At 43.9% G+C, this 22,304-nt stretch overlaps 1 protein-coding gene and 1 long non-coding RNA gene across 4 annotated transcripts; one reads left to right on the forward strand and one right to left on the reverse strand.

The window, feature by feature from the left end:
* The first annotated feature begins 378 nt into the window (after positions 1 to 378).
* thbs3a (thrombospondin 3a) lies at positions 379 to 17,218 on the forward strand. 2 transcript variants are annotated; one of them, XM_049024515.1, is made up of 23 exons: positions 380 to 846; positions 4,351 to 4,557; positions 5,658 to 5,911; positions 6,433 to 6,538; positions 7,866 to 7,892; positions 8,054 to 8,136; positions 8,308 to 8,359; positions 8,513 to 8,661; positions 8,841 to 8,981; positions 9,220 to 9,294; positions 9,700 to 9,852; positions 10,058 to 10,168; positions 10,307 to 10,414; positions 10,823 to 10,982; positions 11,098 to 11,216; positions 11,884 to 11,936; positions 12,652 to 12,845; positions 13,209 to 13,387; positions 13,487 to 13,535; positions 13,654 to 13,850; positions 14,301 to 14,473; positions 16,033 to 16,172; positions 16,280 to 17,218. In XM_049024515.1, the coding sequence occupies exons 1-23, from the start codon at positions 753 to 755 to the stop codon at positions 16,339 to 16,341; spliced, it is 2,886 nt and encodes a 961-aa protein (XP_048880472.1). In that variant the 5' UTR covers positions 380 to 752; the 3' UTR covers positions 16,342 to 17,218. The 2 variants fall into 2 exon arrangements, with proteins under 2 accessions (XP_048880473.1, XP_048880472.1); XM_049024516.1 differs by lacking the exon at positions 7,866 to 7,892 and having other exon boundaries at positions 379 to 846.
* Positions 17,219 to 17,220: 2 nt separating this feature from the next.
* LOC125748439 (uncharacterized) lies at positions 17,221 to 21,615 on the reverse strand. 2 transcript variants are annotated; one of them, XR_007399549.1, is made up of 2 exons: positions 20,668 to 21,615; positions 17,221 to 19,689 (listed from the first exon to the last, which is right to left on the reverse strand). It is a non-coding gene; the product is annotated as an uncharacterized LOC125748439 (long non-coding RNA). The 2 variants fall into 2 exon arrangements; XR_007399548.1 differs by having other exon boundaries at positions 20,387 to 21,615.
* Positions 21,616 to 22,304: the final 689 nt, after the last annotated feature.

Consider the following 22,304-nt stretch of genomic DNA (forward strand, 5'->3'; position numbering starts at 1 on the left):
GACATTAGTTTTCCATACAACTGACAGTAGACACTTTTTTACTCTCTCCAGACAACGTTAACGGTAATCTGCTAACCATATGAGCGCAATAATGTTGGGTTTATAGTTTTATTAATTCTAGTGTTAACTCCAAGTCGTTTCTCTAAACACAAACGCAATGCCACGACGTTCTTTTCAGTGATGCACCCTTTTTTAATCAGTTCCCAATAATTAATGCATTCCCTCAAACTGACTGCCCACAAAAATGTAGCCCATGCTTTTGCCGCTGAGAACAAATTTTCTTGCAACCGAAGGTGCGCTAAAGTGAGTTTGTTTTTCATTAATGCTGTCATTTCGCACCGTTGTCAAAGTCCATTTCATACTAAGAACTAGCAAGTCGCGAATTCCTTTCCTTTTTGGTCCGTACCGCAAACATACATATTCGTATGGTTATAAACCAGATCGGTGTGTTTTCCCCCATATTTTCCATTTCAAAGTAAATGTGTTCCCTGTGAGCGAAGTGGGCTCCCTCGCTCAAAGGATCGCTTCCACTCGGAGGGAGAGAGGAGGCATTCCTCGGATGCGTGCGGGGCGAGCGCCACTGCTCCCTGTTGTCTCTTGAACCCGGGTCAGAGCGCCACTTCAGAGTCTGCAGAGCTACTTGACAGCCACGTTTAGGATCTGAAATCTGCAGTCGCGACGGCACTTTCTTCTCCCTTTAGTATCCGAAGAGCAGGACTCCTGGCAGACTTGCGCGCACCGCTTCCGGGAACATGGGTGCTGTGCGAATATTGTGCTTCTTATTTACGCTCTCTGCCTTGGTAAACACCGGCTTTTCCGAATCGTCCACTTTTCAGGAGATGCAAGGTAATATGAAATACATTAATTGTGATCTAATGTATTTTAACATATGATTTCTATTCTCTTGTAGGTATAGCCTAAATGTTTGATGCAAAAATATGCATTTTTATTGTATTTAATTACGCACGTTTGGATTTAAAAAAATTGTAGTTTATTAAACAGTACATTATACAAACTACGGTAAATAATAAACTCCATATGTTATGGAATTAAAGATTATGAGCAGGGGAAAGCGCCTTTCTAAAGGATGCCCAATCTCGCTTCTGGACGTGCCGTTGTAAAGCTACAAAGCAAAGCATTGTGCACAGAGTTAAGAATTAACTTCTGCGACAATGCAGGTCGGCTGCTGGAACGGGATGCGCTGTAAAAGCTTTTAAGTATGCCTTTCTCATGAGCTCCACGGTCCAGTGACATCGCTGTACTGACATCTGAATGTCCCTTAGACTGCGAATGAAGTGAACTACGGTGTTACAATGGCGTCTTTAATGTGCATTACACAAGATACACAGCATCGTAAGTTTGAGCATCCTCAAAGACGAGCTTAACTTGACAACTGAACTTAGCACTTCATAAAATAATCATAATATCCTTTACAAAACAAGCACTAAGGTAACAATTATTTGAATAGGATGCTGCAATCGAATTAATCATAAATAGTCATAGTGATGGATGATTGACAGAATTTTATTGAGCCCGAGAAGATGATAATATCTAAAGGGTGGAGCATCCCTTTAGTGACTTTTCCGAGTGATGTGCGATAATATTTAAGCCGTGGATTTTTGCCCGTAGCCGCAGCGTCCTTTACATGTGTACAACAGACCGGAGGTGTATTTTTACGGCCGCGAAGGGCCCATAGCAGAGCATGAGTGATTCCATCTGGTCATGTGTCTAAACTCTCTAAACGCATATTCGGGGTCCGGAGGCACGAGCCTGATCGGCTGTTCTCCGGGTGCGGTAACATTGACCAAACGGATCTGTCGCTGGCGGGTGCAGTACGATGGATGCGCGTTATTGATACCCGCTTGAGAGTACAACGGATATTTTTGTGCTATTCCTTAATTTATAGGGGTCACTTTATTCCATTTTACTTTAACGGGATTTTGAGATGCAGCAGACTTTGACGGTGTTCAACAAGCGTCCCCAATGTGACTTTGCTGTATCAGGCTAAGGAGAGAAGGATTTTGCTCCCATTTCTTTCAGTTTTCTTATGTTCCATTAATCTGAATTACCATTCGCAGGCTGTGGATGTATCAGCTACTCAAGGCCCTTGGCCTGACTTCCACCAGAACCCAGAACCTCATTTCACTGTCTTTTTCCTTCTCATTTTTCCTCTTGTATCGCCATGGTAGCAGCCAGCAATTACACCCCAAAAGTGTACGGTGTGCAAAATGACAGTGTTTCCCAATCTACTCCTTAGAGACCCACAGTCGGTCCCTGTTTTTGCTCCCTCTCAGCTCCTTGCCAGACCACCCACATTTTTGCTCCCAAGAACATGGACTGTCTGTGGGTCCTTGCGGACCAGGAGAGGAAAGCGCCGATCCGTTGGAATGCCTCAGAGTACCCTGGGACTCCCCTGTCTGGTTGTTCTTACTTATGGGGAACTTTTTAATCTCCAGCTTCTGTCAGGGTGACTTACTGCTCCAGCAGCAGTGTGGGAGTTAGGAACTTATGAATGAGCAGGGATGTGGGAGCGGATGCTAACGTTCCAGTGGAGGCGGGGCTTAAAATGAAGAGCAACACATGGATGAGGAAGGGATCTGGTGGAAAAGAGCCCGCATGACTTTGATGAAGGATGGCAGTTAGCTGTTTTTTAATGAGATAAAAGTAAAATGAATCCATTCATTTGAGAGGGTACTTCAGTCACTTGGTGGTCAGTGCTTGTTAGAGCGTCGGAAACGAAAGTCCCCTGAAGGGAGGCGATTTATTTACAGTTTACAGCTCATTATGTCATCAGAAACTACTAATAAAAACTTTAAGTAAAAGGTGAGTCTTTTTTCCAAAGACTCAAGTACTGTCAGTCTAAGTGAATCCTGTTGTTGTTGTTTCCTGGCAGGAAATAGTGCAATATTACCAGTCCAGCTGTATGAATGGTATTAATCAATACTGCAGTTAAACTGTGGCTAGTATTCATCCACGTACAACAAACTATCAGAGCAACGCAGCTGCAAATGGTAGTAATAAATACAATTTTGGGGTAATATTTGATGTTTTAAAAAAAGTTTGATAATGTCGTTTGATAGTTTTAAAATTCAGTCTATGATCGTGCAGTTATGCATGTATGTGTTACTGTGCACTGGTGACGGCAGTCCAGTGTTTTTGGAGCGTTTTCTTTCATTTTTAAGTGTGATTGTCCTTCTGTACATCAGAACCTGTGTCCTTACAGACACGTCCAAATGAAGTGGGGGGGGTGGATTAATCTCCTGTATGCAGCTGACGATTTTTTTATAAGTGCCTGAGAGTGTGCTGAATAGCTTGGCTTCATTTGCACACAGGGACCTAATTTACGCGATGGAAACCGTTCTGTTCATGTGGAAGTATGTGGAAGGATATTACGGAAAGAAAACTTATGGCTCAGGTTTATTGAGCATGCAAAAGCAACACAGTGGGAAAACGGCGTAATTGGCTGGCGGTGCATTTTTCTTCTTTCCTTGTCCAATCAAAGTGTGGCGGTTTGGGACATGGGGAGAAGGTAGGTAAACAGAAGCACAAAGGCTGCCTCTCATAGCCTAAGACAAAGTGTCTGGAATGTTTGAACATTGCACCATGCAATTAATGCGCAAATCATTCTTGTGTGTGAAACTGTAACCTCCAACGTAAGCAACAGTATCTGACAGTATGTCTAATATCTGACTGTATGTTTAGTTTTGATGATGACTGTTTATACTGTTTTTTAACTATCCTGAAATTGGCCTCTTTAACCAACGCCGATCATAATGAGTGATAATGGCTGGTATAAATGTGGAGTTATTTTTACTAAGGAAATTTACATCCTTAGGTTCTAATAGGAGACACTTTGAAAGTCTCCGATGAGCAGAATAACTACATTTAACCCATTGCCCATTAGTCACATTACTAGCAGACTTGGGGTTAAAATAGTTTCTTTTGAAGGACTTTTCTTTTCCCTCCATTGTTGTGATTCTATGTTTATCATAAATGTTGTCCTTCTCCATTGCAATTGCATTTATTTAGCAGAAGCTTTGTCTTAATTAATGCACAACTGAGAGAGCAGGATCAGCCACTTCCTGGGGCAGCTGAGGATCTGGGGTCTTGCTCTAGGGCCCAATAGTGAAATTAGTCTGTCAAACAGGGCTTTGAACTAGCGACCTTCCGACAGGCACAGAATTATAACACACTGAGCCACACACCTTTCCGGAACATTCTGTGCCAATGCTGTTCTTACTCCTGCCTTGTCTACCTTTGGCATCCGCCGCCCCCCACCCTCGGCTCTTATCCTTACTCCTTCACCCCACCCCCCACCCCCACACATCTGTGGTCTGTCCTGTTGCCCAGTGATCGACGTGCTGACGCTGCAAGACGCCAAGCAGATCACGGCGGCGGTGGAGAAGGTGACCACGGCCCTCGGCACGGTCAGCGACATGTACATCGCCTCCACCTTCCGCCTGCCGGCGAAGCTGGGGGGCGTCCTGCTGGGCCTCTACAACAAGCAGGACAACAAGAAGTACCTGGAGGTGGCCATCATGGGGAAGATCAACAAAGGTGCGGGACTCGGGACTCGGGACGTTTTCGGGGGGAACTGCTCAGTTATTTTACATCCATCCTGAAATGTTTGTCCTGTGCAGGGTCACGGTAAACCTGGAACCTTTCCTGGGAAACACAGAACACAAACCTGGGCCCGCACTGTATGGGATGCCAGGCTTTTACAGGGAATTCACACATGCACTTAGAATCAAATTCAGAATCTGACACAGCCAGAGAATAAATGCAAGACAAAGATACACAATGGAGAGGAGCAAATTCAAGTTATGCGGTAAATACGCACGTTTGCGCAAATTTCAGTAGTGCGATGCAGGAAGTTGACAGGAAGGCACAATACAGGCAACATACATTGCATGCCTGAGCCCAGGACAGCAGCCACTGAGCCACTATTTTGGGATGAAAATCTTTCACATAGCGAACACAGAAGCAAACATATCGTGCCCATATCACACAAGTGATATAGTCCAAAGTACACAAGCAGAATCATGGATGTAGGTTTGATTTCAACCTTGGTAGAGGGACCAAAACAATCCTGAACTCTCCACACCACTAAACACACATGGTACTCCCACAATATTGGTGGGGACTGTCCTCACCAAAACAGTGCCCTTGAGAGGAACATTCAGCAAACAGAATGTGTTTATGTCACAACCTTTCTGATGCACATTTCCACCAATGTCTCCTTCATCTCCTGTATAGCCTCTTTTTTTCATTCTGATCTGTCCTCTTTTGTGTTTTCTACTTTTACATTTGACATATTTAGCGGATGCTTTTGTCCAAAGTGACATAGAGGTTGAAGCAAATAGCATATCGCAAACATACATGCTGTCAAGGAGTCAGTCAGGCATAAGTGCAGCTAGGCTGAGCTTCCTATGAATGCCCAGGTACCAGTGTAAGCAGTCCTGGGGCAGGAGATGAACACCAAGAACTAACAAAGCAAGATCCTAATAAAGAGACTATTCAATGACCGAAACATTCCGGAAACACACTTTAGATGTGTTGACTTTCACCCCTATTCACTGGAGGCTTCCCTCCTGTTTTCTCTCCTTCCTCACACCCTTCCTTCATCTTCCATCATTCAATTGCCCCTTTTCTTCCAGTTCTTGTGCGCTACGTGCGGGAGGACGGGAAACTCCATACTGTCAACCTCCAGAACGCCAACCTGGCAGACGGACGGACCCAGTCCGTCATACTGCGCGTAGCTGGACTCCGCAGGGACAACCTCCAGTTAGAGTTATACATCAACTGCCGATTGGCCGATTCCAGCCAGGGTCTACCCCCCTTGGTCCAGTTGCCGGCTGACCCAGAGCTTGTGGATATTCGTAATGGTCACAAGGCGTATGCTAGACTGCAGGTGATGCACACTAAGCTCTTGTGTATCCATTTTTAATAGATAGAAATTGTGGTTCAAAATATCTGCTCATGGGAGTTTTATTTACGCAAAAAAAAATGTCCGGAGGGGAGAAGGAAAAATTATTGGTTCAAAGATAACCAATAAGATTGCAGAGAAGGTGAGTCCAAGCAACTACAAGAGGTGGGACCAACCAATTAGATGTCTTGGTCCCACCTTCTCTAGTTGCTTGTACCCACCTTCTCTACAATCTAATTGGCTATCTCTCTGAATCGATCATTTTTCCTTCTGACATTTTTGTACAAGTAAAACTTCCACGAACGAAGTATCCTTGTGCTTAAGTGTCACAAAAGTGTCGTAAAGTGTTACATTCGCATTACTTCTTCAGAACTGCCCAGTTTTGTAAGGAAAATACACTGCACTCTCCTTTGCTTAAATTGTACTGGAATTTCAGCAGGATTGCAAATTATGTTTTTCAAAGCAGTGATGTGTTTTTCATCAGACGTAACTCTGTGACATTTCAGGGTGCCGTAGAGTCTCTGAAATTGGCCGTGGGGGGGTCTGTAGCCAAAGCTGGCGTTCTGACTGACTGTCCCTTCCAGGGTGATTCATCCTCTTTGCACAACACAGGTAATGAGCCTTGTTTATATATACAGTGTTTAATGTCAGCATTCACTCGTCACGTAAATTCAGGTCAACAATATAGTGTGACCCCACAAACGTATTTACAAAGCTCTTTACTGGCATTGATTAAGAGGGATTTAGTCGGTCAAGCCGAATAAGGTTTTGCGTGGCGTGTAATCGCTCTCTTCCTGTGATGCCGGTAACCAAGACACTTGGCCAGTTATCTAAACATAGTGTGGTAGCTAAAATTACACAACGTTGAGGTTATATATTAATATATGACGAATATCTACATATATGAAAGAGGAGAGGCATAATTTTCACAGATTAGGACATTTTCTCTGGTCAGTACAAAATACTTTTCAAGTCGAGATTATCGCGGGATTTATAGATCCTTCTTTGTACTGTCCAACACCCCCATCTTGTGGCGACATAGTAGTAGAACATGTATGTATATCTTCTGAACTGAGCCTAAAATCCCAGTGTTGCGCTAGCGGATTGTCGCAGGTAAAAATTTGTGGTCAAAGCTGGAAGAAAACTTGGCTTAACGGTAAAACATTTAATAATGTAATATTTCAGTTATAATGTTAGATTATGATTCATAATTAGATATTCAGTTACTCAGTGCTTTGTGTCAGGGTCCTTCTCGTAGCTGTAATTTTTCAGCTCCCCAAAAATACGTATTTTATTACATTTTTGTACTGATTTGCTTTGTTGTTTTTTTACACTATAATACTAGATTTTCCTTTGGAATTCCTAATTATATGATTTTTATTACATGTTAATGGTTTTGCCTGATTACATACAGTCTCTCAGAAAGTCTTGGGACATTTACCTAATTTAGTAAAAATATTACAAATTTATTTCACATTAGAAACAATTACTAATTTTAAAGAAAGCGTTAATTTCAAGTAGTAATAAATTGAAACCCAAATTATAGTTCTGACAGAGCTATTCTGAGTTAAAAAGTTGGGTGCTTTTTAATTAATAACATCTCTGCAATAACATGAAACACCAAACATTTGTGTCTCGTGTCCCTTTGGGAACCAGTGACTATAACTGCAATTTATAGCAAAATGGGAAAGAAGAGAACTGAATGAGTCAGTCAAAAAAATTAAATTCAATAAAAAAGAAAATGTCTGTACTGAAGATATAGGTAAATATCTTAAACATTACTTGTCAATGGACTTTTCTTGTAAAACCAATAAATTTGCAACATTTTGACATAATTAAGCAAAAGTCCAAAGACTTTCTGTGTGCACTGTGTATATCGCTTAACTAACCATTAATATGGTGTTATTTATATCATGTATATGCCTCAATCCTATTTCAGTGACAGGAGAAGTGAACTCTGTCCTTGGTGAGTAGTTACTGATCCTGTTTACGGTTTCATGAGTTTGTTCTTCATGCCAGAAAGACACAGTTTTGCTTATTAATAGTGTAACTTTGCCCTCTTTTTCCAACACTGTGTTTTCTGTGTATAAATCCATTGTGTGATGCATCACTTGGTCGTCCTGTTAGGTGACCACACAAAGGCTCTGATTGGGCAGCTAATTATCTTCAACCAGATTCTGGGGGAGTTACGGCAGGACATCAGAGAACAGGTAAGGGACCAGGAGATTGGACAGTGTGGAATGCTGTGATGGATACCCTGAGAAACATGAGTATGGTAGATGGTTTTTGACTGTCTGAGGAAGATTTTTGGTGTGTGTGTGTGTGTGTGTGTCCATACATGCATCTGTATGACCCTCCTTGACCTCCGTGCTTCTGTGTAGGTGAAGGAGATGGCTTTGATCAGGAACACCATACTGGAGTGCCAAGTGTGCGGTGAGCAGTTTCTTGACACCGTCAAGCAGTTTGTCTTTGACGCCCGTTGCATGGTGCCTTTTCCAATCAACATAGCTGCATGCAAAACAACGGCCTTGGCAGAAGTAAGGCAGGCCAGGCTTGTGCGTAGTGTGAAATCTGGGTCATCTTCAGGCTTCCATGAACCTCGCTCCCGCTGCTCGCCCAACCCGTGCTACAAAGGCGTGTCCTGCATGGAGTCCATGCAGTTCCCAGGGTACCGCTGTGGGCCTTGTCCCGAGGGCATGACCGGCAATGGGACCCACTGCCAGGATATTGATGAGGTACCATCTTCACCTGTATAAAGTCCCGTAGGTCAAGTTCATTCTGTTCAGTCAACTTCCAGTTGATCTGGGTGGGTGTATTTGCATGTGGCCACTATGACTGACGTGCAGCTGTGCCCCAAACACCAGACCAGCTCACCTGAAAAAGCTGTTGTCCCTGCCGGCTGTCCCTCCCACAGTGTGCTCTTGCACAGCCGTGCTTCCTGCCCTCGGGGTGTGTCAACACAGCCAAAGGTTTCTCCTGTGAGCCCTGCCCCCCCGGGTATGCAGGGCCACCTCTGAGTGGAGTGGGTGTGGAGTACGCCAAAAGTACAAAGCAAGTAAGAAGCACATGTGCGGGCTCTCACACACACTCAAGAGATCCTTCTTGAAAACGTCTGTTTGACCACATTCATGCCGGCTTAGTTACAGACATACATGCACACCTGAAGTATTAACGGGCATCTCCACATCGGCTGCACATGTTAGCACATGGCTGTTGTTCGCAAGGTATAACACAGACTTTTAAACCGTGAAAAACAGGTGAATGTGTGACTTTGTGCCTTGGGATTGCTGTAGGAGTGTAGAGACGTCGATGAGTGCGTTGAGATGGACAGCGCTTGTGCGCCCAACTCTGTGTGCACCAACACAGTGGTGAGTGCTTGCGACACTGTTTGATAAATCAAAGGTGGCTCAAATTTCTACCTTCTGCTTTTGCATCCTTTACTTTCTAAAAATAATCATAAAAATATAGGTCAGAACTACAGGATCGTAGGAGTTTTACTTACACAATAATGTTCTGAGAGTAGAACAAAAAAATGATTGGTTCAGAGAGATAACCAATCAGATTGTAGAGGAGGTGGGTCTAAGCAACTAGAGGAGGCGGGACCAAGACATCTGGTTGGTTGCATCCATTTTTGTGTAAGTAAAACCTCCCATGAGCGAACTGCAGTGTCAGAAATAAATGGTGTGATTAGAGAGGGTAACTGTGGAGTGTCAGAAGCTCTGCTTGTTCCATTCCTCTTACTCTGTCTCCCTGTATTCCTGTTCACTCCCAAGGGCTCCTTCAAGTGTGGGCACTGCAAAGCGGGCTTTGTGGGGAACCAGACGGCCGGCTGCCTCCCTCGGAGGTCCTGTGCCACGTTGAGCTTCAACCCCTGTGATGTCAATGCGCACTGCATCATTGAAAGGAATGGGGATGTGTTCTGTGCGGTGAGTGGGGGGCGGGCTGGTATGCTGGTATTTAAATCAAGCCAGTGATGAGCCTTCGAGTGGGGGAGTGGCTAGCATTAGCATGTACCACACGGGGGATCAGGGGTGAAGGCACGGCCCTGTGTGTACGGTGTGGTGGTACACTTACAGCCTCATGGTTAGCTACACGCTGGTAATGAACGCAACTTTTTCCTCCATCATTCAGTGCAATGTGGGCTGGGCTGGGAACGGCAACACCTGCGGCCCTGACATCGACATCGATGGCTACCCGGATGAGAATCTGCCCTGCATAGACAACGACAAGCACTGCAAAGCGGTGTGTGAAGCCCTCGTTCCATCACACCTACCTGGTCAATGCGCACTCTGGAGGCCCATAGTGGTGTGTGATGGGCCCCTTGACACAGTCATGAGGAAGGTCGTCACCCTTTTAACATGCCTTGTGTTCCCCTAACAGGACAACTGCGTTTACACACCCAACTCTGGGCAGGAGGATGCAGACAATGACAGTATTGGGGACCAGTGTGACGACGATGCCGATGGGGATGGAATCAAGAACGTGGAGGTGTAGATTTGTTGTATATGAACCCTGGCAATAAAGAGATTTTTACCTTTATTTATTTATTTTTATTCTGCCCTCCCATCCATGAAAAAATTAATTTTCCAACAAATCTACGACCAAATACACTTACCAACAATGCATGCCGGAGAGAGATCGTTGAAGCAGAATGTACAGAGTGTTTTTAAAATGCCCACTTCACACAGGATATTAGAAACTGAGTATGGCGGAAGTAAAGTCGTAGGTGCAGTGGCTGTCACGCCTAGGCCACCGCGATTTTCTCTTAGCAATTCGCTTGACGGCCTGGCTGTTGGAATGGAACTTAGTCACTAAACGAGGACTGTTTTTAGCATGATGTGCGCATCTTGTCTGGTGTTCACTAGTGCAAGTACCTGCCTATCTCTGTCTCTTCAGGATAACTGCCGACTTGTGGCCAACAAAGACCAGCAGAACTCTGACACGGACTCCTTTGGTGACGCCTGTGATAACTGCCCCAATGTTCCCAACATCGACCAGAAGGACACGGACAACAATGGCGAGGGTGACGCGTGTGACAATGACATCGATGGTGATGGTAAGAGTGTCCTGCTCTTTCGCTCTCCCTTTAACTCCCCCCCCCCCCCCCCCCCCACACACACACACACCCACCCTTCAAGGAATCTCCACCCCTCTTTGCCCCTCTCTGTAAGGCATCCCCAACGTGCTGGACAACTGCCCCAAGGTCCCCAACCCTATGCAGACAGACCGGGATGGTGATGGGGTGGGCGATGCCTGTGACAGCTGCCCCGAAATCAGCAACCCCATGCAGGTTAGGGGGGAGTGGCTGGGGGGGGGGGGTGGGGGCTGGAGCGCTGCGAACACTGCTGGTGAGAACAGCAAGTGTGGTGTGTAGATACTGTAGACTATGAAATCCATTGCATTTCCCAATTCCCATTTGTATTGCCTAAATATGGCAAAGGCATGAACCAGATGTTAACTTATATTAGGGACTGCAGTACTGTATATAGATCAGTTTTTTTAGGTCTATCATTCACAGTCATTAATTGTATTATACCTCTCACTGTAATGTATTACACATCTCACTGTATACCTCTCACATCTCACTGTAATGTATTATACCGCTCACTGTAATGCATTATACCTCTCACTGTAATGCATTATACCTCTCACTGTAATGCATTATACCTCTCACTGGCCTATCACACACATTTACTTCCTGAAAGGGGTCCTTTCTCAGCCTCTGTAGATATATAGTGCACAACTAGAGCACAGTTTATTTGTTAGTAAGTAACTAAACAGCAATACAACATGACAAATCACATTCGGTCTAAACAACGAAATACGACTTTCGGCATTAGTCAGTAACACTCGTTTGCTTATCTAACAATGAAGTGAAACAAAGATGGGATGAGTTTCTCATGACTGGAATTTAAGGGCCCCGTTTTGAACGCTGTCTGGCACTTCTCTCTCCTCAGACAGACGTAGACAATGACTTGGTGGGAGATGTCTGTGACACCAACCAAGACAAGTAAGTCTGTGTGCCACATGGCCGCCCTCACACCTGTTCCATTTGTCCAAGCTGACTGTGCAGGATAACGCGCACACACACACACACACACACACACAGGTTTGTAACTATATCTTGGTGGGGACTCTCCATTCATTTCTACGTGAAAGACTCTAATCCCAACATGGCAACCTTAACCCCTACCCATCCCATAACCATAAATAACTGAACAGAATACAAGTCTATTGGCATTTTCAGTTTCTTGATTGCAGTCACTGAAAACATGCCCCCTACAATGTCAAAATAGCAGTTTTTTATCACGTTGTGTATATTTGGTCCCCACGATGCAATGTATACTTGGACCACACACACACAAACACACACGCTACTCATTCACTCATTCATACACACACTCTGCTTTTCAACAGATGGGCAGCTGAACTGCTCACAGGTTTTGTTACACAAAACTGAATCCTTTATGGCCCTTGAATTCTTATTGAACTCAGTTGAGATGTGCGGCATGCACTGTGCACTGTGCCCCAGGTCACCGTACGAACAGATCAAGTTAAGATTAAACTATAATGTGGTAGTTTGCAGATTTATTTTGAATAAAAATAATTTTGAACTTGGTTGTGCAGAGCTTTGACACCTATTTGAAACCTGTTGCCATGGCTACGTGAGAATGTGGTCACATGGCAGTAGTCGTGTTGTCAACGGCTTGTTTCTACCCATGAAGAGATGGGGATGGTCACCAAGATTCACGGGATAACTGTCCGGACATCCCCAACGGGTCACAGCTCGACTCTGACAACGACGGCATCGGTGACGATTGTGACGACGACGATGACAACGATGGGATCCCGGACTTTGAGGGTCCTGGACCGGACAATTGCCGGCTCATTCCCAATCCCAATCAGAAAGATTCGAATGGTAAACCTTCATCTGCATATTAATCTATAGGCGTTTGAAATGGCCGTTTATGCTTCTTTCAGACAGATTTACATTATGTTTTATTGCATTTTGAACCAAAAGCAGAAAAATACACCTTAATGACGTTCTGTGAATTATTATGTTATATTAATCGAATATAGAATATTGTACTGGCCAAAGCAAGCCAATAAACAAGTGATAAACTGTTAGTAAACTGTATGTTATAAATAAACACTGTATGGCCTTTAGGCGGTATTACTGCCAGGTTGTTGTTAAAGATGTGACCATATGGTAGATATTGTATGAATAGTTCAGTTAACATTATACATGTACAGTGTCGATGTTTATGGTTCATCTCACCAGGTAATGGGGTTGGAGATGTATGTGAGAATGACTTTGACAACGACACCGTGATGGATGTCATCGACGCGTGCCCGGAGAGTGCAGAGGTCACGCTGACCGACTTCAGAGCTTATCAGACGGTCATCCTGGATCCTGAAGGAGACGTCCAGATCGACCCCAACTGGGTGGTGCTCAATCAGGTGAGAGGTCACCACTTCTTGTTCCGTACCTCAGATTGTTTCGCTTTTAAAAAAGGGCAAAGCAGATGTGATAGAATGCTTGTCCACTCTTGGTCCCAGGGTATGGAGATCGTACAGACCATGAACAGTGACCCTGGTTTGGCTGTGGGTACGTCTTTACTAACTTCTCTAATCATACATCCTCTTTTGGTCCTTGTCACCTTCACCTGGACTGCTTCTCCATTCATGAGGCCCCTGATTTATCTACCGTTCTTCCCTCTGTCCAGGCTACACAGCCTTCAATGGAGTAGACTTCGAGGGCACCTTCCACATCAACACGGTGACGGACGACGACTACGCTGGCTTCATCTTTGGCTACCAGGACTCCTCCAGCTTCTACGTGGTCATGTGGAAGCAGACGGAGCAGGTCTACTGGCAGTCGGTGCCCTTCAAGGCAACAGCTGAGCCGGGGCTGCAGCTCAAGGTGGCTGTCTGTTAGCCAGCGTCCGTTGTCATAATACCTGCACTTTGTTATGCCCATAATGATGACTATAAGTGAAGCACTGCTCTTCTGAAAAGTATGAGAGCAGTCACTCAATTTATAATTAACAGAATTCGCAGAAACATCCATGAAGCTTAATACTGAGATGTCTAGGTCTCCTATATAGATAGCTCAAACCCTGTCACTAATGTTATTATTGCTGCTCAGTTTTACACTGAATTGTCAGTTTTTTACCTTTCTTAGGTGTCGTTTTGTACCTGTCCACCTGCTGTCCTGGTGTGTAGATTCAGTTTTCACATGCGAATCTGATATGCATGGCCAACTGTACACCTGCTTTTAATTTAAATTGGACACAGGTGGCTTCTGAGTGAACGTGTGAATGCAGGTCACTCAGATAGCCGTTTGGTGATGTTGATGACTATCCAAACCCAGGCGGTGAAGTCGCGGACCGGCCCTGGGGAGTTCCTGCGCAATGCCCTGTGGAACACAGGGGACACGGCGGGCGAGGTCAAGCTGCTGTGGAAGGACCCCCGAAACGTGGGGTGGAAGGACAAGACTTCATACCGCTGGCATCTCAGTCACCGGCCCCAGGTGGGGTACATCCGGTAAGCCCAACCCCCATCCGGTAAGCCCAACCCCCATCCGGCAAACCCAATGCCCATCAGGTAAGCCCAACCCCCAATGCCATCCAGATATTGCAAATGTTCTCCTCCATTCAGTTGGAACTCTTCAATTTACAAAAAATAAGATCACATTGAAAATAAGTTTTGTATAATTGCATCACTTCATTCTGGACAAAAAAAAACACAAGAATGCCTTTTCACACTTTGCTATGTTCGTGTTCCTTTATTTCAAGGTTGCCTGGATAACTGGGGCCGTGCTTCTTCACAGGAAACAATGTGAACGCACTGTAGGTTGCACTGCAGACTTGCCTGTTGCAGCAGCAGTGACTGTTTGCGGGGAAATGGAAAAGTGTAACTGCAGTGTGAAGCACGCCTTAGATTTTTATTGACATTCGCTAGCCTATGTTTTGCTAAATTCAGGGTCTGATAAATTCATGCAGTCGAGGACATTGGGTGGCAAAACAGGATAATGGATAATTACGTGCAGGAACTACTCCCAAAATTTAATTTAATTTTTTTTTGGGGGGGGGGGGGGGGGGGGGGATTAGACCTCTGTGACTTTACAGTTGCCTGGCCCCCCGATCACCTATTGTCCTTGTTGCTATGTCGACCAAATCCTTGGCAGGAATTGTCTGGGCACCCGTTCATATGCAGATCCAGAGGAAACTACTGCAGAGTGGGGGGGGGGGGGGTCTGAGAGGGAGAGCAAAATGAAGAGGGGGGAGATCAAGAGCAGGGAAGATGGTGAAGGAGCATCTGGAAGCAAGAGAAACAGGCAATAAGAAAAAACACAGGGAAAGTGAAGATGCACAGGAGAGGCAGCTGTAGGTCGAGATAAAGCCCTTTGAGGGCATTCCTTATAACAAGCTCGAATCTTAAGAATATATCCATCCAAGAGTTTAAATAATTCCAGAAGAGATGGATGCTGGATGACGAAAAACACAACAGTCAATCACGAAAGCGACCGACATTATGGGGCTACGAGGTAGAACTAAAAGTATGGCTGCCCTTTAGATTTCAAAAAACGGATTCTTTTTACTCGAACACGGTGAGCTGTCCCTTTTTTTTTTCCTGAGCGGAGCCTCTTCCACATTCTTCCCATTAGCATGTAGAGAAAGAGGGGGGTCCCCACTGGGGCGAGCGGAGCTGTGAGCCAGGTCTTTGTCGAGGCAACGAGGCCCTTTGAGCCAGCAACAGAAAGGCACCTGCTTTGTATTCTGCGAAGAAGGGTAAATAGCCGCAGCGGAGGTCCAGCGAGGGCGGCACCGCCCCCTTCCTAGCATCGCGTCACCGCGGAACGGTGTTTTCCGAGTGCAGCCCACGTACTCCGAGGTCTGCTACCCCCAGGCACTCTCTTCCGAAGACAGCTAGTAGGAGTCACTATTCCCATAAAGCTATGCTGAATGTCAAGGCCTGTTGTCCTTGATTGGGTCCCCATGTGTCCAGCCTGGCGAGTATGCACTGCATCACACGGTCTTCCGTGAAATCTTCCGTTAGTGGCTGTGTGACGTCTTAAAGTCTGTCCTGCTGGTGTCACACAGGGTGAAGCTGTATGAAGGCCCAGTACTGGTGGCGGACTCCGGTGTCGTCTTTGACAGTTCCATGAGGGGAGGACGTCTGGGTGTGTTCTGCTTCTCCCAGGAGAACGTCATCTGGTCTAACCTGCGCTATCGCTGCAACGGTACGTACACACGACCTCACCTGTCACTTAGCTTCTCCTACGCTTGACCTCTCGCTCTGTTAATCTCGATCTAACTGGAACCCCCCCGAAACCTGTTATATTGCCAGACACCGTGCCAGATGACTTCAACCACTACCGCCAACAAGTCCAGATGAACCTCATGGTGTGAGGAGCGTGAATCAGAAGACAAAGAGTGTTGACCCAGAGACCGCAGCACAACTTGTGTCTCTGCCAACTGCTGTGTGCGTTTGTGTGTGTGTGTTACTTGGGACGGAAACCAGACCCTTTGTCAGCAGACTCATCTGTTGTTCTGAATGGTAACAGCTGAATTAAATAGATAATTATGTATGTAACGTGTGCCCTGAGATGTACTGGCCCCCTGTCCAAGGCGTCCTTAGCCTTGTTTTATAACCGAGACTTCAGGCTCACTGTACTGGGTGTGGTACTGAAAAGGACAGAATGACTGGAAAATTACAGGCATCTCCTCAGCCTATATGACCATGATGTGAAGGCAGCACCAAACACATCCTTGATTAGCACGTTTTTTTTGGTTGTTTGTCCGTTTCTGGGAGTCCAGGTGCGTGTATGTGGTTAGCGCAAACGCACAGTTCAGCGTGACCATACAGATAACGGCATGTTGTCATTTTGAGGCCACTAAAACGAAGTAACTTATTTGAGTTTTAACTCCCAGTCCGGTCGTCTCTCACCTCAGATCTACAAATACACAAACGCAAAAGGTATAAGCTAGCATGTTTCTGGAAACGGAGAGTATGCTTCCGCTAATGGTTCTACAATAACTTCAGGAACTGCTTTGTGTAAATGTTGAGTAGTTAAAAATTACATAAAGAAGTGCTTTAAAATATTAAATATGCATTTATTTTCAAAGTCAATATAAAACATACGAATACATTTCCCAGCTGATCCCCTCTGTTCCTGTAGTATGATATATTTTTATGAATTTGGGTGCACTTGCATTCTGTATACATTCTAAGCTTGTGAGTCATCAGCTAATAATCAAATATGAAATAAAGCCCCAAAAACCAGTAGGCTGTTTCAGAACTGGAGTTTTTATGTTCAATCGCTGTACTCATTGCATAAATCGAATGTTGTTGACAAAAAAGTTCATAGCATGGATTATGTTCTATATTGTTCTCTTGTAATTCACCAACATCCAGGCAGATAAATACAATAACTAACTGCAAGTTTGGTATCGAGCTTCTTACATTCTAGCCGCCCTTTAGCGAATGCAGCGACGAGTGATACTTTACATGCACAAATAGCTGTAGAAAAAAAAAATCATCTCTGGTCAGCATGCCTGCAAAACACAGTCCCACAGTTGTCATTTGAATGGTTTCTTTCACCCTGAACCTCAGGATCCACCTTGTATGCTGATATTACCCCTTTTATTTGTTCTTCCTTTTGAATACCACATTCTTTCTTTTTTTAAAAAATAAGTGATTAATTATATTTGCTCAAACAATGTCAGAGTGCAGCTGATCATATTTAGGCTGTGTCCATCCATCCATTTTCTGTAACTGCTTGTCCTGTTTGGGATCACAGGGGCCTACAGGCACAAGGCAGGGAACAACCCAGGATGGGGCGATAACCCATTACAGGGCACAAGGCAGGGAACAACCCAGGATGGGGCGATAACCCATTACAGGGCACAAGACAGGGAACAACCCAGGATGGGGCGATAACCCATTACAGGGCACAAGGCAGGGAACAACCCAGGATGGGGCGATAACCCATTACAGGGCACAAAGCAGTGAACAACCCAGAATGGGGTGATAACCCATTACAGGGTACAAAGCAGGGAACAACCCAGGATGGGGCGATAACCCATTACAGGGCACAAAGCAGGGAACAACCCAGGATGGGGCGATAACCCATTACAGGGCACAAAGCAGGGAACAACCCAGGATGGGGCGATAACCCATTACAGGGCACAAGGCAGGGAACAACCCAGGATGGGGCGATAACCCAATACAGGGCACAAGGCAGGGAACAACCCAGGATGGGGCGATAACCCATTACAGGGCACACACACATCATACACTTTGGTAACTCCAACTACTCTCAGCATGTTAACCACTGCATCACTATGCTGCCCCATTTACACTGCATATTATTATTATTATTTTAATTTGAGGGCCAAAAATTTGCCAAATATTATACTTAGCTGGCAGAAACACACATATGTCACAATCCCACAGTCAATCAAAAGCGACATCCAGGTTATTTACGCTTTTTTTAAAGATAAAGGAGTGGTTTTGGAAAGAAAAAAGCAGCATTTTTAGTAGTTGCTCCAGACAGGATTAGGAAATTCTGCCCCAGGTTGTTTATAGGATGAAATCTACAGGGAAAAGAATGTTCAGTTCAGATGTATGTTCAGATGATCTGCTTCCTGTAACAGCAGAAAAATGCCATTCATGCAATTTATGCCATTTTTGAATTTCTCATTGGAGATCATTGGGGCTAAGACCCCAAAAGGCACTTTGTGTTCCGGGCTGATTCCACAGTTACCCGCAAAGCCCAGCCACCTCATCCAGGCTTTGAAGGCCACAGAGAAGAGCTCTGGTGGAGCTGGCAGAGGCCCACAGCTGTGGCAGTCTGCCAACCAGCAGTCAGACGGGGATGGTGGGAGTTGGCGGAATCACCCAGTTACTGATGAGTTTGCTGGACTAGCCTGACGGTGCCTGTCCACAACAGCGTAGGATCACAATGAAAGAAATACCTGTTGCTTTGTGGGACATTGGAACTGGACAGCATTAGTGTTTCTCAGATCACGGAATCAGCTTCCTAAGCGAAATGGTAATAATAATGCATTTAAAAACATTTACTGTACTATTTCTAAGTTTGCATTCATCCTACGATAATAACCTGTCTTCAACAAGACAATGTCCTAGTAGCATATCATCGGTACATTTACTAAACCAAATTTAACATTGTCTACACTGTATTCCACATGACATGATGATGTTGTTTTTTTTTACTATTTCTTTTTAATTTTATGTGCACCGTTTTCCTGTTAGCTGCTAATTTACCATATTAATAAACAAGTGCTGCTTAATTAATGGATAAACAGATCCTGAATTTAAAATCAGCCAATCTACGTTACAATCGGATTATAAAACAAACTGCAAAAGTTCATTCAATTCACTTGTTTACAAAACTGAACCATCTGTGCCCCGCCCCCCACACAATGACGTAATGACTCCTTAGTTCTGTTTTTCGAACCATTCGTTTCATGGCAGGTGTTCCAGGAAATGTCTCAAAACAAAATTAATTAAAAGTTGCCCTTCTTCACCCCTGCAGAGGTGAAGGGGTTTCCCAAAGGTCTGGGAGGCCGGGACGAGTGCAATATTGGGAGGAGATGGTACAACAATGCACTACGTCCCGCACCTGCCTGGCCCTGGGAGACTATAGCAGAAAGAGGCACGGAAGCATCCCGAAACAGCCAGACTCCATCCTTCCCATGATTGCCAAGGCGCAGCTGCTAAGAAGTGCCTCTCTGCTAGGAAAGACAAATCATAGCACATGAGTCACAATGTGGATTTGCTTAATAAGAATCATGAAAGTATGTTACGAAAAACAGCATCAACGGGTACCTGCAGTCAAACAGAATCAACAAATACCTTCTAAGTGTTTTTTTTTTTTTTTTTACTGTACACACTTTATATATTCGCGTATTGATATACAGATATCTGTATTTCTGATTCATCTACCAACTTCCCAAGTTATTTTTTTAACGAGCCAAATACAACAACCGGTTTTTTTTTTGTTTATTTATTATTACTATTATTTGTGATATTTCCAGAAAGAGGCGTAAATGTCTTCTGGTTGTGTCGTACACTTTCGTATTCCTCACTCAGAACAAACATGAGCAAGCTAATGAATAACTCAGCGACATTAAACTGTTTCTAGGGAAACGGTCTCCTAGCGACACCAGTAATCTGTTGAGTATGACAAGAAAATTCTCTAAAGAAAACTCTAAACTTTGCAAATGATACAACACAGTAAAAGTCCAAAACACAGACTATTTAACAGGCGACATCGTCTCTAGTAGAAATTATAAATAGGTCCCATATAATAACTGAGAACATCGGTTTTCATAAAGGCGCGCGCGTGCTTCAGTCAGTCTTTCCTTGAGCTAGTTATTGGTTTAGTAGGCATTGACTAAAAAGTTTATTATGCAGCCATTTAGCACTTACCTTAAACTAATTACCCTTCCACTATCGTCCATTTATGAGCACAGCTACCCGTTGCTCGTGTGATACTCAAATGCAATGTAAAGAGGTAAAAAAGAGAACTTTGCAAATCTGCCTCTAAATTGCCAAAATGAAAAAATCAGGCGTTATCAATCTGGGTCCCTCTACAGTTAACTCGTCTTGCCCTACTCCAGCACTTGCACAAAACTAGCAGGGCAATCTGCAGCACAGAGGACACAGCGTTCCTCGCTTTTCCCAAAGCTTCCGCACAATAGACCCCTCACCCTGAATAGCTTCTGCTTGCTCGGCGGTGGGCTCCGCCTCCGCTGCCACAATAAACAAAGGCCACAATGCAATGCTTACTGATGCGTGCACGGTGCCCCTCTTAAAAGGACTATGATTCCCGGGGCATTTCCCGCGGTTTATCCTACAATACATTTTAAACATTATTTGCTTTACGTGTCTGCAACTTTGTTGCACCAAACCAACCTGAGACGTGTTAATTAAACACTTAAAAACAAAATTATCATTTTATTTTCTCCGAAATGAGTTGTTTAAATGAAAACAATAGCGCCCTGCCACATTCCATTTGACGTAATCTCGCGAGCACACTTTTTTTTGTTGTTTCTTTTTAACGTTCAACAATACAGAGACATAAAAGTGGGAGAATTTATTACCAGTGGAATTGGCTTAAATGGAATAAAACATTAAGTTATATAGTAATTACGAATATAAACTGTTTTTGAAAATTATACGCAAAGTATTATTTGTTGGACTTCTCAATATAAAATTGTTCTTCCGACTGTTAATTAAGTTTTAGGTCCATCTGTCGTTTCCCTGCCGAATTACAGGCATCTGAGCGTTCCCCATCTCGCAGAAAAGTCGTACTTGGTTCCTCACGCAAACACAACTTTTTTTTTTTGTTTTAACCAACTAACCAACTACTCTAGTATGAAACACAAAAAAACTCTCAACTCTAAATATATTTAGCCTAATATAATGGGCGTTTTGGTTATTTTGACATTTTTCAGCATTTCATCAGAACGGATTTTTCCTAATTTCAGTTAACGGGGAAGGTAATACACGCGGTTTATAATGTCACTAGTTGTCATTTGATACAAGTATATATAATTCCAGCTATCGACAAATGAACCTCGATCTAGTAACAAGAATCGTGAATCAAACTTTGAAATTTCCTGGTATTGAATATTTCGTGTCGACAGGTTTCACATAATCTCATTAATGCCAACAATATAAATGAAACATATTCCTTGAAGAATCTTAGGTATTGGTAAATAAATAGACAAAAATTTTAGTAGAAATAAAAAATACAGATACGAAGAACTGTGATTTGAATAAGCTCGGGAAATTACAATATAAAAACATACATCATATGAAGACGGGTCAGTAGTCTGTGTGTTTGGACTGTAAAGTGACTCCTGGAATTCCCAATGGAATTTCACCAGAAATGATCTTGAAGAAGCTTTTCGTAACAATAGATAGTGGAGAAAACTTATTATCGATATGGTCATTCCATCTTAATTAAAAGTGTAGGTTGCTTAATAATACATGTGACTTGCTAAAAATACATTTTAATTATGCATTCAAATTAAGATGCAATCATGAATTATTCATGTTGTTGATTTTATTGATATGTGTAGCCCTTATCAGTAATATTATTTTATTAACAATCGGCATTTAATTATACCAGTTTATGCAACGTCCACATTGCTACTATACTGAAGGAGTTTCGGCTTTAAATAGATAAAAGTAACAGTCTACTGACACCCACCTACCACAGGACGAGCTACACGTGCTTCTGTAGTTTTCCTGACAAATCCAATTAGCATCCGTACTTATAACAGAACAGACACTGTTTGCTTGCCTGTTCTTGTCCTTTCTGATTTCCTCATTTGTATGC

The sequence above is a fragment of the Brienomyrus brachyistius genome, chromosome 9 (assembly GCF_023856365.1).
Source record: "Brienomyrus brachyistius isolate T26 chromosome 9, BBRACH_0.4, whole genome shotgun sequence".
NCBI classification, from domain to species: Eukaryota; Metazoa; Chordata; class Actinopteri; order Osteoglossiformes; family Mormyridae; genus Brienomyrus; species Brienomyrus brachyistius.

Excerpts from the sequence above, each read along its gene's own strand:
- thbs3a (XM_049024515.1), top strand. The coding sequence starts at position 753 with ATGGGTGCTGTGCGAATATTGTGCTTCTTATTTACGCTCTCTGCCTTG. Across the intron at positions 6,539-7,865 it reads ATCCTCTTTGCACAACACAG|TGACAGGAGAAGTGAACTCT; the intron begins GTAATGAGCCTT and ends ATCCTATTTCAG. Across the intron at positions 8,662-8,840 it reads ACTGCCAGGATATTGATGAG|TGTGCTCTTGCACAGCCGTG; the intron begins GTACCATCTTCA and ends TCCCTCCCACAG.